Source organism: Lepisosteus oculatus, chromosome 26 (assembly GCF_040954835.1).
Source record: "Lepisosteus oculatus isolate fLepOcu1 chromosome 26, fLepOcu1.hap2, whole genome shotgun sequence".
NCBI classification, from domain to species: domain Eukaryota; kingdom Metazoa; phylum Chordata; class Actinopteri; order Semionotiformes; family Lepisosteidae; genus Lepisosteus; species Lepisosteus oculatus.
The window spans coordinates 467,206-480,669 of record NC_090721.1 but is presented as its reverse complement, the minus strand read 5'-3'; the positions used below and the strand labels follow the sequence as shown (position 1 = coordinate 480,669).

At 53.2% G+C, this 13,464-nt stretch overlaps 2 protein-coding genes across 2 annotated transcripts; one reads left to right on the top strand and one right to left on the bottom strand.

The window, feature by feature from the left end:
- Positions 1-107: 107 nt before the first annotated feature.
- Positions 108-5,984, bottom strand: nsun5 (NOP2/Sun RNA methyltransferase 5). The gene is made up of 10 exons (XM_006640937.3): positions 5,660-5,984; positions 4,763-4,882; positions 4,474-4,645; positions 4,023-4,131; positions 3,598-3,736; positions 2,772-2,887; positions 2,407-2,585; positions 2,118-2,325; positions 1,675-1,836; positions 108-992 (listed from the first exon to the last, which is right to left on the bottom strand). Exons 1-10 carry the CDS (start codon positions 5,750-5,752, stop codon positions 836-838), a joined length of 1,455 nt encoding a protein of 484 aa, XP_006641000.1. The 5' UTR covers positions 5,753-5,984; the 3' UTR covers positions 108-835.
- An 86-nt stretch (positions 5,985-6,070) lies between these two features.
- On the top strand, positions 6,071-12,316 carry tbl2 (transducin beta like 2). The gene is made up of 7 exons (XM_006640799.3): positions 6,071-6,255; positions 7,525-7,646; positions 8,061-8,245; positions 9,155-9,306; positions 10,210-10,336; positions 10,710-10,862; positions 11,689-12,316. Exons 1-7 carry the CDS (start codon positions 6,129-6,131, stop codon positions 12,143-12,145), a joined length of 1,323 nt encoding a protein of 440 aa, XP_006640862.2. The 5' UTR covers positions 6,071-6,128; the 3' UTR covers positions 12,146-12,316.
- Positions 12,317-13,464: the final 1,148 nt, after the last annotated feature.

The following is a 13,464-nucleotide window of genomic DNA, read 5'->3' as shown; positions in this document are numbered from 1 at the left end:
GTGGCCAGCGCTGCTCTGTACATTCCTGTGCTGGGTATTGATTAGTCAAAATCTTTCTTCTACACAGAAATAATATGCCTTTTTTTCTAGTATTAAATTGCTCAAAAATCAGTCATTTACCTTTTTAATTGTCACAGTGTTCGACAGGAGGATAGATGGCATCTCTGTTTTTCCCGACCCCTGAGCCCAGACCAAACCCTTTGCTATTCAGTGAGACCCATGTGCTGTAAAGTACTTAGAGCTGCAAAAAATGGTGGTTCCTGGTCCTGGAGCACTGCTGTTGGCTTGTTTTCATTCCAGCTGAGCTCTGAATCTCCCGAGACAATTGATTTGCCTGCTTGTTTAGACTTAAAATTAACCTCTTTCAGTCAGACTAGCGTGTTAAAGATGGACTAGTTCATGTTTGAACTACCAACAGTTTCAGCACACAAAACCATACACAGTCTCTGCTAAAGTTCCTTGCTGTTATTTCAGACAAAACATGTATTGATCAGCTGATGAGGGACAGTGGGTCAGACACGTCCACCGGGTAATTTTCCTGCTGTGACACTTCAGGCAACTCGTCCCAATAAGGGCAGTTCTGAAGCCCAGAAATCAGTACAGGGTTGATGCCAATTTCAAATCCCCATTGACCTTTTAAGAGCCGAAAGCAAGTTTACACATGGAAAGTGATTAGGCTGTGATTTAAGATCCTAGCAGGAGAAAGTCGGGAGATTGTTCCTCCAGGACCTGGGCTGGTCAGTCTGTCTCACTGGGCCTCCAGCCCCGATGCTGAGGAGCTGCTTCCTTGAGCGCCAACGTCATCACAGACTGGACACCTCTCTCAGCCAAGGGCTCAGTCACCCTGTGCTGCAGGTCTCCTCTTCTTCTTCCTCTTCCTCCTGGTCTTCGCGCCCACTGTCTGTGTCTCGGCGGCGGCGGCACGCTGCTGGGGCTCCTCTCCGGCCTCGCTGTCTGGGGGCGCTGCTGACGACGTCACAGAGGCAGCAGGGCTGGAAGACAAAAATGTGCAGAAGCTCTTTGTCCCAGGAATCTGAACCCCCACTGTGTTCAGGCTCATTATGTCTTACTGTCTTTCCTACTGGCAGTCACAATACCAGTGCTAAGGTGGTTTCTACTACCGCCTGAGAATTCATAGTGGACTTGGTTCTGTTCTGCATGTACGAAGCCCTGGACTAGTTACAGATTACTGCACGAGCCGAGCTATCAATCCGAGATCCCAGTCCTGGTCGTCTCGTTCCTAACTGCATAACCTCTGTAGCCAGTTAATAGAAACCCCGTCTTCCTTCATGTTCAAAGTTGAATATTCCCATAAGTGTTTTAAACACTATATGTTTTGGGTTCAAAGTCCATGGAATCGAAGGTTCCCTCAGTGTAGTCTTGCCTTTCTACCAGCACAGGAACTGGCCTGGCTCTGGGGCTCTTTCCTGCTTTCTTCTCCCCCTCCCCCCTCCAGGCTCCAGCCTGCTCTTTAAAGGTCTAGGCTGGGCCCAATAATTATTAATGCACTTCAGGTGCAACTCGAATGACCCGATTACCCTCCTCAATTAACTGCAATATCTTACTGATACCTGGAACACAATTTGTGGAGGATAATTCAACCAGTTCACCACTGTTTGCAGTGGCTGGAGTCACAGCCAGCAGGAAACAGGTGGGGGTCCAGGGGGTACTCACAGAGAGCAGCGGCCCTGCTCCTCCTGCTCCTCCCCGGGGCCCCGGCGCTCCAGCATAGCCACGAAGAAGCCGTGGGTGAGCGTCTCGCTGGGGCTGGCGCGCAGGCACTGGCTCAGGGGGGCGTGGCCACGCTCCTGCCAGCTGGGCAGCAGCGGCACCAGCCTGCGGGCACAGAGGCGATTCAGACAGCAGCCCTAAACCTCCTCAAACAGGCAAGCGTCTCCCTGCCACTGATACTGTTTACTGGAGATGCTAGACGAGAACTGTGTTACATCAAAGAGAAAATTAACAATTTTGTGCTGATATTGCATATAAATTAAATATTTGATGCTCCAAATGTGTGATCAGTTATTTTTCCTCGGGGCAGAAAACATCCGAGGGTCACGTTCTGTCCCCGTCTTGCTCGGCGAGAGCCCCAGGAAGGAGAGGGGACCCCGACTCGCCTGTAGCTGGCGCCGTGCTCCTGCAGGCAGGCCTGGACGACCTCCTCGTTCTCCTGGGCGTGCGTGGAGCAGGTGGAGTAGACGAGGCGCCGCAGGCTGGGGAAGCGGAGGGCGTGGCGCAGGCAGCGCAGCTGGAAGCCCGCCAGGGCCTGCAGTCGGCGCTCCTCCTCCTCCGGGGCCACGCGCTCGCCCCGCCGACCGGCCATCCCTGCGCACACGGAGACGGTCAGCCGCGGGCCAGGGGAGTCTCGCCAGCGCGCCCGCGGTCAGCAGGACGGGCTCTCCTCACCTGACCCGCTGCAGGACGGGTCCAGCAGGAGGTACTCCACCCGGCCGTACTTGGGGTCATCGGGGTCCACCTTCAGGAAGTCCTGAGCGGCCAGCTCCTGACACGTGACCCCCGCCCGCAGCAGCAGGGTGCTCATGGTGGCCAGGCGCTTGGGGTCCAGGTCGAAAGCGAACAGCTTCCTTTCCCAGAAAGGCAGAGAAAACAGTCAACAGCTGCAGTAAAAACTCCCACAACTTTATCTTACTGTGGGATTTACAGTTTGTTCAGGTACCACGTCCTTCATTACTGTACATGCTACACATAAACTCCCATGGTAAAACACGATCTGCACTCGGACTGCGGCAGAGGAAAGCCCCTTTCCGCACCCCTTGTTTCCCAGCAGCGCCGCCAGGTGGCTGGTCTTGTTCCCAGGGGCGGCGCAGGCGTCCAGGACGTGCGCCCCAGGAGGGGGCTGCAGGAGGCAGGCGGGGAGGCAGCTGGCCTGCGGGGACAAGACACAGACGGGCGAGATCAGCCTCCTCCGCCTCCGAGCAGCCTGCCTTCTTCCAGAGCCGAGGGCACAGGTGAACACTAGCAGCTCTGGGAGGTGCAGGCTGGGTGTCTTAATAATAATAATAATAATTGCTTACACTTATATAGCGCTTTTCTGGACACTCCACTCAAAGCGCTTTACAGGTAATGGGGATCCCCTCCACCACCACCAATGTGCAGCATCCACCTGGATGATGCGACGGCAGCCATAGTGCGCCAGAACGCTCACCACACATCAGCTATCAGTGGGGAGGAGAGCAGAGTAATGTAGCCAATTCATAGTCTTGCTCATGATCAGAGCAAATTGGCTCGTTAACCCCCCTGCACTACACACAGCGAAACGATCCAGTTGACCGCAGGAAACTTCCAACTCTTACGGTGTAAAATACTTTTTATTTTTACATGACTGCCTATATACTGCGGTTTGTCCTCATGCTGCATTTAGGTGGGTGGCTATAAGTCTGTCCATTTAACAGACAGAACTACTTGAACAAGAAACAATATTCTGTATTAAATACATTTTTTTCAGGTCCATGTATAAGACAGAGAAAAGGTCATCTCACTTGCTTATTACTTTCCTTTGCTGAACTGGACCAAAAGCACACATGTTGGAGACAAACTAGTCAAAACAGGTCTACTCTTCTTCCGGATGCCTCTCACCTTGTCCTGCAGGATGATGTGTCCTGCCTGGTACAGGAAGTGGGAGTGGAAGTCGGTTCTGGGAGGAAAGACGAGCAGCTCTGGGAGGTGAAGGTCACCGATGAAATTCTTCCCGGAGAGCCTGCGCAAATCCTCTAGTCTGCAACACAAGTTGCACAAGTGTTGAATGAACTGGTTGAATGAACTGGTAAACTGATCTACTGGTAAGCAAGCCCCCCCCACCGACTTTTTGAATTGTTCCCCGTGACTAGTAACTCCCAAAAATCACTTCCTCTTCAAACTCTGACAGCCATTATTTTCCCTTGCTCATCAGAAGTATGATTACTCTTCATGCATCATGCTGAAGAAGACATAAGCACCAAACTGCACTGAAAACAGGAAGGCGGCTTCGCGGGCGCTGGGGCTCTTAATGCACAACCTCCCACCTGCTGGCCTGACCCAAGTACGAGAAACCATCTCTCTTCAAGTAGTCAATCACATCCTCCACATTGGTCTTCAGTGTGTTCACACGCACGTAGCGCGGCACCACATCCTCTGCAGAGAAAGCAAACTCATTTTCACAATTCAGCATCACCTGAACACTTTAACTAATGAAACACAGCCACGTTCTCGATCGACGTTATTTCTTCGATCTTGGAGCCAGAAGACCGAGGGGAAGAGCAGTTCAAATTCTGAAAGAGCCTGGAAGTAATCAGCCAGCAGGACTGCGTCACTCCCCAGAGTGAAACGTGGTTATGTGCAGTTAGGACGGAAACCAGGAAACGCGTCTTGGCAGAAAGGCTTGGAGGCTTGTGACTGCTCGTGAACACTAAGCCGACCTTCTCCCAGTCTTCTCCGCTCCCCCCAGCCCGGGAGCGTGCCCGCCACACCACCTACCCGCCGCGTCCCGGCCGGCGGCGCAGAGCAGGTCCTCGTTGCGGCAGACCTTCCTCCTGACCTTCAGCCTGGCCAGCGCAGCCTGCAGCCGAGGCTGCTGGCGTAGGAGCAGGACCTTCCAGCTGCCTCCACACTTGAGCCCGCGGCCGAACAGCAGGTCGTACACCAGCACCTAGAGCAGAGAGACAGGCTCACTCAGGCCCAGCGCTGCGAGACGCCTGGGCCTGGAGAAGGAAGCCGCTACGCCAGGGAGAAGCTACAGAAGCCAGCAGGGCTGAGAGGCTGTTACCTTGGCAACGTGCATCTTCAGCTTCTTCTCCTTGAGCAGGCCTGTGCTGCTGATGATCTCCTCGAGCACAGCGGAGTACTTCAGCGTCTCGCTGACCAGCGCGAAGAGCTGCTTGATGTTCTGGGAGACAATAAAAAAAAAAACAAGGTGTGACTAAACAGCACTTTGCTTTCTGGAAAGGTCTACCCAGTACTACTTCATACTAAATTAATTGCTTACACTTCTATAGCTCTTTTCTGGACACTCCACTTTACAGGTCATGGAGATCCCCTCCACCACCACCATTGTGCAGCCCCACCTGGATGATGCTCCAGTCCGCTCCCCACACACAGCAGCTCTCAGTGGGGAGGAGAGCAGCGTGATGAAGCCAGATCACAGACGGGGATTATTAGAAACGCCCTGGGATTTTTAATGACCACAGAGAGTCAGGACCTCGGTTTTACGTCTCATCCGAAGGGGCAGCGCCTTTTTCCAGTATAGTGTCCCCGTCACTATACTGGGGCATTAGGACCCACAGAGACCGCAGGGTGAGCGCCCCCTGCTGGCCCCACTAACACCTCTTCCAGCAGCAGCCTTAGTTTTTCCCAGGAGGTCTCCCCTCCAGGTACTGACCAGGCTCACACCCGCTGAGCTCCAGTGGGCTGCCAGCAGTGAGCTGCAGGGTGACATGGCTGCTGGCTAAAATACTGAAACAGCGCCTGGAATCCGAAAAGGGTCGCAATGCTGGACAGCCGGAGTCCTGCTCTCGTCACTGCAAGAAGGCTTATTCTAGTTTATAAGGGAGAGCAGCTGTCTGCTGTGGGCATCAGCTCCGAAGCGTTAACAGAGGTAGAAAATAGTATCTTATTCGCCCCACGAATGTGAACCTCATCGGCGGAACAGTTCGAGCGACGGTACCTGGAACTGGCTGTTGTACACCAGGGTCTTCACAGAGCTCTCCTTCCGCTCCGCTTTCTCAAGAACCTCGGCGGCTTTCACGTACAGGGCCATCGCCGTCGGCTTCACGACAAACCTACCTATAATTCTAAATGTTTTATTTTATACTCGAAAAGAGCTTCATAGCTGTCGAACACACACATCAATACCCTCCCAGATCCCAAAACGTGTTGCCTTCAGCGACGCCACCACGTTGCTCCCCCGACCTAAACTCGTTGACGGAGGGCTGTAAAACGTAAACTAACGTGCGACGCCTCAGCTCACTTTACAGCAGTTCATGTTAGCCATTACCATGGAGACACGTGCGCGTGCATGCCCACCCTACTTGTGGACGTGCCCGCGCAGGACCTTGGCTTATAGCGTGGACGTGCCTTTACGTGCTCGTTCCTTCCGGAGTTACGCTAACGTGGCAGAACCCGGGTGATTGAAGATGGAGCTGGCTGCGCTGGTCGCCGTCTCCGTGCTGATCGGAGCCCTGGTGCTGCTGGTCGCCGTGGCCCTGGGCAAGCAGCGAGGCGGCCCGAAGGAGGAGGCCGAGCCGAGGGAGGACGCGGCCGGTGAGGCGCCGGGGCGGCCAGGGGGGGTGTCTGTAGTTTGAAAGTTGTCGGTGGAGCGGCGTTGCCGCACGCTGCTCGCTAGGCGGCGCTGTTTCCTACGGGCGGCAGCGCCGCGCTGGACGCCAGAGGCGCCTCGGAGGCGCGGCGAGCTGGGACCGCTGTGCGCCACACGTGTAGCGCCCTCTGTCGGGGAGGAGGACGGAGATACCGGGCGCACTTGCAGTAACAGAGGGGTCAATGTGCGTTTCGGAAAGCGGGCGTGCAAGAGAGTCTGTCTGGCACAAAGATGCGCAGCTTTTCTTTTTGGTTTCTTTTTTCCCCTTTTATTAATCTAACAACACCTGCCGTGTTTCATCTGCTCTCGCTGTCTCTCAGGGTGTCCGGTACTCGCTGCGATAACTAGAAATAGTTTACTGCTTTGCTAAAACAAGGATTTAAAAGGACAAATGGAACAAGATGCAAAAATAGATATTTTTTCCGTCACATTAACTCTCATGGGAAAAAGCAGGGCTTCAAGGCTGAGCACAGAGACGCCTCTCTCTGACCCCAGTCTCTGACATTTGCTTAAACTTAGTGTCCTAATGCAATCTTAAAAGGCGTAATACAAATCGATGTTAGACAATACGAGTTCATAAGAAATAAGAAGGGAGTTATTTTAGTTAGAAAACGATCAAAAACTCTTTGGTTTTATATCTGAGCTGAAGGTCAGAGGTTGTCTTCCTCTCCCAGTCCTGCTGAGGTGACTGACAGAAATATGTTCTAATCAATGTAGAAATAGTGGTGATTTAGTGTCTACCTGTGTGGGGGATTTTCATAACACCTCATTCTTCCAGGTGAAAGTGTTTAGGCACACATCGCCTTTTGAATTCCGTTTACCTGGATCTTGTTCAGTAATGTGCCCGTAGCTCACGGCCTGGTGATGCAGGTGATGATGACATCACGGCTCGGGCCGTTGACCCATGGGGTCCTTCTCAGATTTCTCGAGCTGCAGCTGGCTCATGTACGGACTCGATGCAGAGACACTGCAGAGCAACCGTTGCTGTAAAGCTGTTCAGGTCCTGCTGCAAATTCCAGACAGAGAAGATAACTGATCGTGGGAACTTCACTGTAAAGCCAGAATGACCCCAGCCTGATGCTGTGCTGTTTTAGGAGCCTGCAGCTCTGGAGAGCTGGACGTGATCTCGTTGCGTTGTTGTTTCGCTGGTTCTGATCGCTCCGCAGGGCTGACATCTTTCCTCTCTCTCTCGCCCCTGGTGCTGAACCTTCCAGCAGAGAAAGCGGAGGGAGAGAAGCACTGCGCCTCGAAAAGGCTGAAGCAGCAACCGCGCCCCCGCAAGGAGAGGCCGCAGCAGCACAGTTTCTCGCACCCGCTCCTGGCGTCCTCGCTGAAGGTACCTGTGCCGGCACTGGAGCAGACGGGAACCGGGTCAGGGCCACTGCTTGATCACAGACGGGCTCTCCTGTGTGGCGCCTGGGCCGCTCCGACGGGCAGAGCCATCTGTTCCAGTGAAAGGAGGAGGAATGCTATCGCACCAGTAGATAAGCACCTCCCGAGCACACAAAGATTTCCCACGCACCCCTGCTGTAACAGCAGCCTGCCGGCCGAGCATCTGTGTCAGGCCATACATTTGCGCAGCGGTCTTCTCCGTTTTGTGCTCGACCCGTCGTCGCGCTGCAGGGCTTGGTGATGGGGTTGTGTGTCACGGGCTGGAGCAGAGCAGCAGTGAGCCCGGGCGGTGCTGTTGGGGCCGAGCCGGGCCGAGCCGGGCCGAGCTGGCTACCTCTGTCTTTCTCCTCCTGCCCAGGGGCACAGTGGGAACGTGACCTGCCTGGACTTCAGCAGCAACGGGAAGTACCTGGCCTCCTGCGCCGACGACCGCACAGTCCGCATCTGGAGCACCAAGGACTTCGCGGACCGGGACCACCGCTGCCTGCGGGCCAACGTGGAGCTGGACCACGCCACGCTGGTCAGCTTCAGCCCGGACTCCCGGTAGGCCACGCGGGGCTATGGGAGTCCAGCACACTGACGAGAGGACTCTGTCAGGCCTGTCTGATAGCTGCTCATCCAGCCCTGTCTGGAAAGAAGCCTGGGAGCCGGCTTCAAACACATGGCTGGAGAACTTGTTCCATACTCCCACAATCCTTGGTGTAAAGAAGTGCCTCCTGTTTTCAGTTTTGACTTCACATAGTTTCCTGTGGTGCCCTGTGTGCCGTGTTTCACAGTTCAGTCTGCAGAAATCCTCTGTGCTGCGTTTGTCAGGGCGTTTACTGAATACTTGTGTCAGGTGCCTTGAGTGTCTGTTCAAGATTGAAAAGGTTTAGTTTCTTCAGTAATGTAGGACGTTACTAAACCCTGGAATATATCTGATAGCTCTGTTCAGGATGGATTCCAGAGCAGCAATATCTTTTCTATAAATGGTGATTGAAATTGTACACAGTATAATAGATGAAGCTGTACTAGTGTATTAGACAGTTTTAGCATAACATCCCTTAAATTAAATTTATGCTTTTAGCTGTATGACCTAACGTTTTACTCCATTCAGCGAGAATACCTCCGTAAGTACGTTAAAAGTTATCTGCCAGGTTTTTGCCCAGCCGTGAGTTTTATCTGCTTCATGTTTGATTTTCATCTCCCTCTTCTGCAGTGTTTGCCAGTCCTTCTTGCTAGACCAGTGTTTCCAATAGCCCAAGCGCAGGCAGATAAGGAGGTGCAGGCAGGAGCACACAGACGCAGGAATGTACACTCATGCTCACGCAGCAGATGCAGATTTTCATATATATAGTGACTCACATGGGGACTCCATCACGTGCTCCGGTCTGGCCACAAAGGCCTGGATATTCAGTCCAACAGTCAATACGCCTGCCGCTCAGCCTGATGGGAAGACTTGTGTTTGTGCAGGGCCTTCATCACCTGGCTGGCGAGCGCAGAAACCATCCGCGTCTTCAAGATGCTGAAAAAGGAGGACGGCTCTATCAGTTTCAGCGCAGCTCCTGAGGACTTCCCTCAGAAGCACAAGGCGCCCGTCATCAACATCGGCATCGCAGAGACGGGTACGAAGTCCTGGGCTCTCCTGTGCACAGCTCTGCCCCGGATCCATACGGCAGACTTGTCCCTCTCTGTCCCTCTCTGTCCCTCAGCTTTCTCACAGTGGCCCAGAGGACCGGGTGTCCTAATGGGATTCAGAGCGATTGATGAATCATTGTCCTTGATTGTCTGTTCTTAGTTACAGCCTCTTTGTTGGTCTATGAGCATGAAACCAAACCTGAATAAGATAAATATTTTTATTTTTTAGTTAATATTTTGGCTTGGTTGTGTAAATAATTACAATGTGAGTGGGTGACATTGACAGGGGAAACTTTTTCATTAGTGTTCTGTTTTAAAGAAAAGAAAATACTGTAATACAAATTGAGAGTCCAAACTGGGTGAAATATCCAGGAGTAAAACTCATCATGGCTGTGATTTCTGCTTTATCCACTCGGCTGACGAGAGTGAGGGCAGGGACTGTGAAGTTGCTGAGCTGGTTTTGTTTGCCTCAACAGTTTGTTTACACTTTATTTTCACTTCTCTTAAACACTTTTGACCCTTAAGGTCTGGAAAGAGAGATGCAATTAAAAAGTAGAAATCATGGAAGAGCAGAACTCAGAGTGGGTGTTGTATTGAGTATTTTTCTTACTTTACAAAATGCTATTTAATGGTTATGGTGTGTGGAGCATCTGTATTAGAGCTTTTACTGAGAACCCAGTGACATCAGTCACACATAAAACAGTGGTGCTGTTGGCAACCCCTTGTTAAAATAACCTCTGTGAGCGGTCTGCTTCTCCAGAACACAGCCCTGACATTGTGAGAGAATTTAACACTGACGTTTGACATGAACCAGGCACGTGCTGTCTGCAGGACTGCCCCCATGAGGGCCTGACATCCCTTCTGTCCCATCGTGTGTTTTCCTGCTCCAGGCAAGTTCATCATGACAGCCTCCAGTGACACCACCATCCTGATCTGGGACCTGAAGGGGGAGGTCCTGGCCACTATCAACACCAACCAGATGACCAACTCTTATGCCACCATCTCTCCCTGTGGCAGGTCAGTACCCCGCTGCCCCACCCCCAGCACCCCAACACACCCACCCCGAGTAACCCCAGCTGTGCCTCTTTCTGTAAACAGCTCCGTCAGTCTCGCGTGACCATTGAAGTTCTGAGTCCAGAACTAAAGGTTTCAAAGTGGTAAGGACACTCGTTGGTTTGTCTGAGGAAGGCTGTAATGAGGAGAAGACTCTGGGTGGCAGATGGGCTGAGACAGGTCTCCGTGGCCGTCTCAGAGCTCCTGCTGACACCTGGTAGAACCGGGCCCGTGCGGTTCAGCCCACACGGTACCGCCCCGGTGCTGCTGTGCTGCGGGGACCTCGTGTTGGCCCAGCGAGTGTGAACCTGTGCTCTCGCTCACGGTTGTGCGGCAGGTTCGTGGCGTCCTGCGGCTTCACCCCGGACGTGAAGGTGTGGGAGGTGTGCTTCGGAAAGATGGGCGACTTCAGGGAAGTGGTCCGAGCCTTCGACCTGAAGGGCCACTCGGCTGGAGTCTATTCCTTCGCCTTCTCCAACGACTCGCGCAGGTAGGGAGTCGGAGAGCAGCTGAGAGCACTTCTGTCAGGGACTGAAATGTTTTCCTGCATGACTGGCCTGACTCTAAAGGTCTTGAGCTGGAGCCCCCAGGTGGTGCAGGCTGGGCTCCCTGATTCTCTCGTGGGGAGTCTGAGCTGCGTCACCCCATCAGCGGGTTGTGACTGGGGGATCCCCCAGTGGGGCACACAGCTGGCAGAGCTGCCCGGGGGCAAGATGAGAACACCGATTCCTGCTGCTCCTGTATTACTGAGCGAGTAGGAACTTAAAAAGACAGTAAAAAGCTCTCGATCTTAAGTGGATGGTATGTTGTACAATTTGTTGTAATTTGATGTTTAAATATTCTTCAGTGATGTATAAGAGGTGGGTATTGTGTGAGGTTCAGGTATCCTGTCCTGCCCCTCAGAGGGCCTTTGGGAGAAGCGCAGTATATCTCCTAGCTTATTAATACTCCTTAGTCATGGTGAGCCACGGCCTTACGGCTTTTCTTTTTTTCTAAAGGTCCTTTATATCCCCAAACATATTACTTATTACCCCATGTGAGAATGTTGAATTCACCACCACCAATAACCTGATAAGACTATTTACAAATAATGGCGGCCTCTAGTGGAGGCCAGCTGCTATGACAGCCCCTTGCAAGACTTGGCTGCCAAGGAGAGGACGTCACTTGTCATCTCCTGATTGGGCGTCTGCCTAAAGAGCACTTCCCTCGGGCACCGGGTCTGCTCTGGGTTTAACCAGGCACAGCAGGGACTGTTAGTGCCTTGCGGTGGTTCGTCTGGACTCGACTGGAGCTTCTGTTGTTGGCCCCACCTGCAGGATGGCCACGGTGTCCAAAGACGGGACGTGGAAGCTGTGGGACACGGACGTGGAGTACAAGAAGCAGCAGGACCCCTACCTTCTGCGGACCGGCCAGTGCCAGGTGGCCGAGCCCTGCCGGATCGCCCTGTCCCCCGACGCCCGCGTGGCCGCCATCTCCAGCGGCTGCAACGTGGCGCTGTACAGCGCGGCCGCGGGCGAGCTGGAGGAGGAGCTGCAGGGCGTGCACAGCGAGGAGATCGCAGACATGCGCTTCGACATCAACAGCCGCTTCCTGCTCACCTGCGGCGACCGGGCCATCCGCGTCTTCCACAACGCGCCGGGCCACCAGGCCGCCGTGCGCGAGATGCAGGCCATGCTGAAGAACGCCTCCAACGAGGCCATGCGCCAGAGACTGCAGCTGCAGATCCAGGAGGCCCAGGCCGCGCTGGACAGTGTGTGCACCCCCAAGGACTGAGGGGTCCGAGGGGTCCGGCCCCAGCCTGGCTGTCCCCCCTCCCCCCCCCTCAAGAAAGGAACTGCAGTGTCTTTGCCTTGCGTTTGGGCTTGGGGTTGTGTGCATCCTGGTTTTAAAAAAAAAGGTTTGTAATAAAATGTGCATGGAGCTCAGTGCTGCTGCTCCAACAGACCTGCTGGCTGGTAATGGTCACTGCTCCTCCTCATGAGCCCTGCAGGACGCAGGTGGTGGGGTCTGACCCCTGTGTCCCGACCCACAGCCTCCGCTCCGGCGCCTTGAGCTTGTAGCGGGCGGCCTGACGGCAGGCGTGTTCGATGATGCCTGTAGGTTTTTTTGCACCGCAGTTCAACTCGCAGGGAGCCACCAGTCAGAAGAAGAATTTCAAGTCTGTTGTAAAAAGCAGTGATGTCTGCTGCTAGATTTAACATTGTTTATAAGTGACTGCTTCTCCACATCAACATGGAAATTATTTAAAAATCAAAGGCACGTCTGGGGTCAGTAGTTGTTTGCTGAACCAGTCAGTTTCTGGGCCCAAGGGAGCATTGTGCGCCCCCTAGTGCCAGAGTATATTGATTGAAATCATGGATTTGGGCTCTTTGGTGTCAAGCGATTAGCGATCATAGGTCTAGGTCTAGATTAGGTCTAGAATGATATGAAGACTGATTTTACACATTAAAGAGCTATTGCCCTTTGTAAAGTTGGCTCATGACAATGAGTCTGTTTACAAGTGCTTGTAAAGGCACCATATTGATCTTACTTCTTTGACATTTCTGAGGCTGTAGCAACGGCCACAGTGGTTTCGGGAGGGAAAAGCTGTTCAGATACAGACAGGGATACGAGCTCATATCTCACAACGTGAAATGAACACGGAAAAGATGTGATCAGTGTCTCACTAAACAGAAATAAAGATAAAAAATAAATAACACATGGAAAAGGCATGCAGTGATTAAAAGCCTGACTGAACAGGTAACTATTTAGATTTCAAAACTGTAAAATAGTTCGCAGCTCTCCTGTTGATGGGGAGTGAGGCCCAGAGCTGTGGAGCAGGGCGGCTGAGACACTTGTACCTGGAAGAAGGGCCTGAAGATGCTTCTCGGAGTAAAGGCCTGCGTGTGCCAAGGGAGTAGGGAGAGGTGCGCTGTGCTGGGGGGATGGGGGGTGTTGGGGTGCTGGTAATGGGGAGCCAGTGAGGACGTGTCAGAATTGGGGCGGTGTGATCACGTAGGCTCCAACAGGCTAGAGAGCGAGCGGCCGAGCTTGTTTAGGAGCTGGTGGGGAGACTCTGGAAAGACTGTTGACATTCATCTGTCCAGCTGAGC

Excerpts from the sequence above, each read along its gene's own strand:
- nsun5 (XM_006640937.3), bottom strand. The coding sequence starts at position 5,752 with ATGGCCCTGTACGTGAAAGCCGCCGAGGTTCTTGAGAAAGCGGAGCGG. Across the intron at positions 2,586-2,771 it reads GCGCTGCTGGGAAACAAGGG|GAAGCTGTTCGCTTTCGACC; the intron begins GTGCGGAAAGGG and ends TTTCTGGGAAAG. Across the intron at positions 1,837-2,117 it reads GAGCACGGCGCCAGCTACAG|GCTGGTGCCGCTGCTGCCCA; the intron begins GCGAGTCGGGGT and ends CTGTGCCCGCAG.
- tbl2 (XM_006640799.3), top strand. The coding sequence starts at position 6,129 with ATGGAGCTGGCTGCGCTGGTCGCCGTCTCCGTGCTGATCGGAGCCCTG. Across the intron at positions 6,256-7,524 it reads GCCGAGGGAGGACGCGGCCG|CAGAGAAAGCGGAGGGAGAG; the intron begins GTGAGGCGCCGG and ends TGAACCTTCCAG. Across the intron at positions 10,337-10,709 it reads ACCATCTCTCCCTGTGGCAG|GTTCGTGGCGTCCTGCGGCT; the intron begins GTCAGTACCCCG and ends GTTGTGCGGCAG.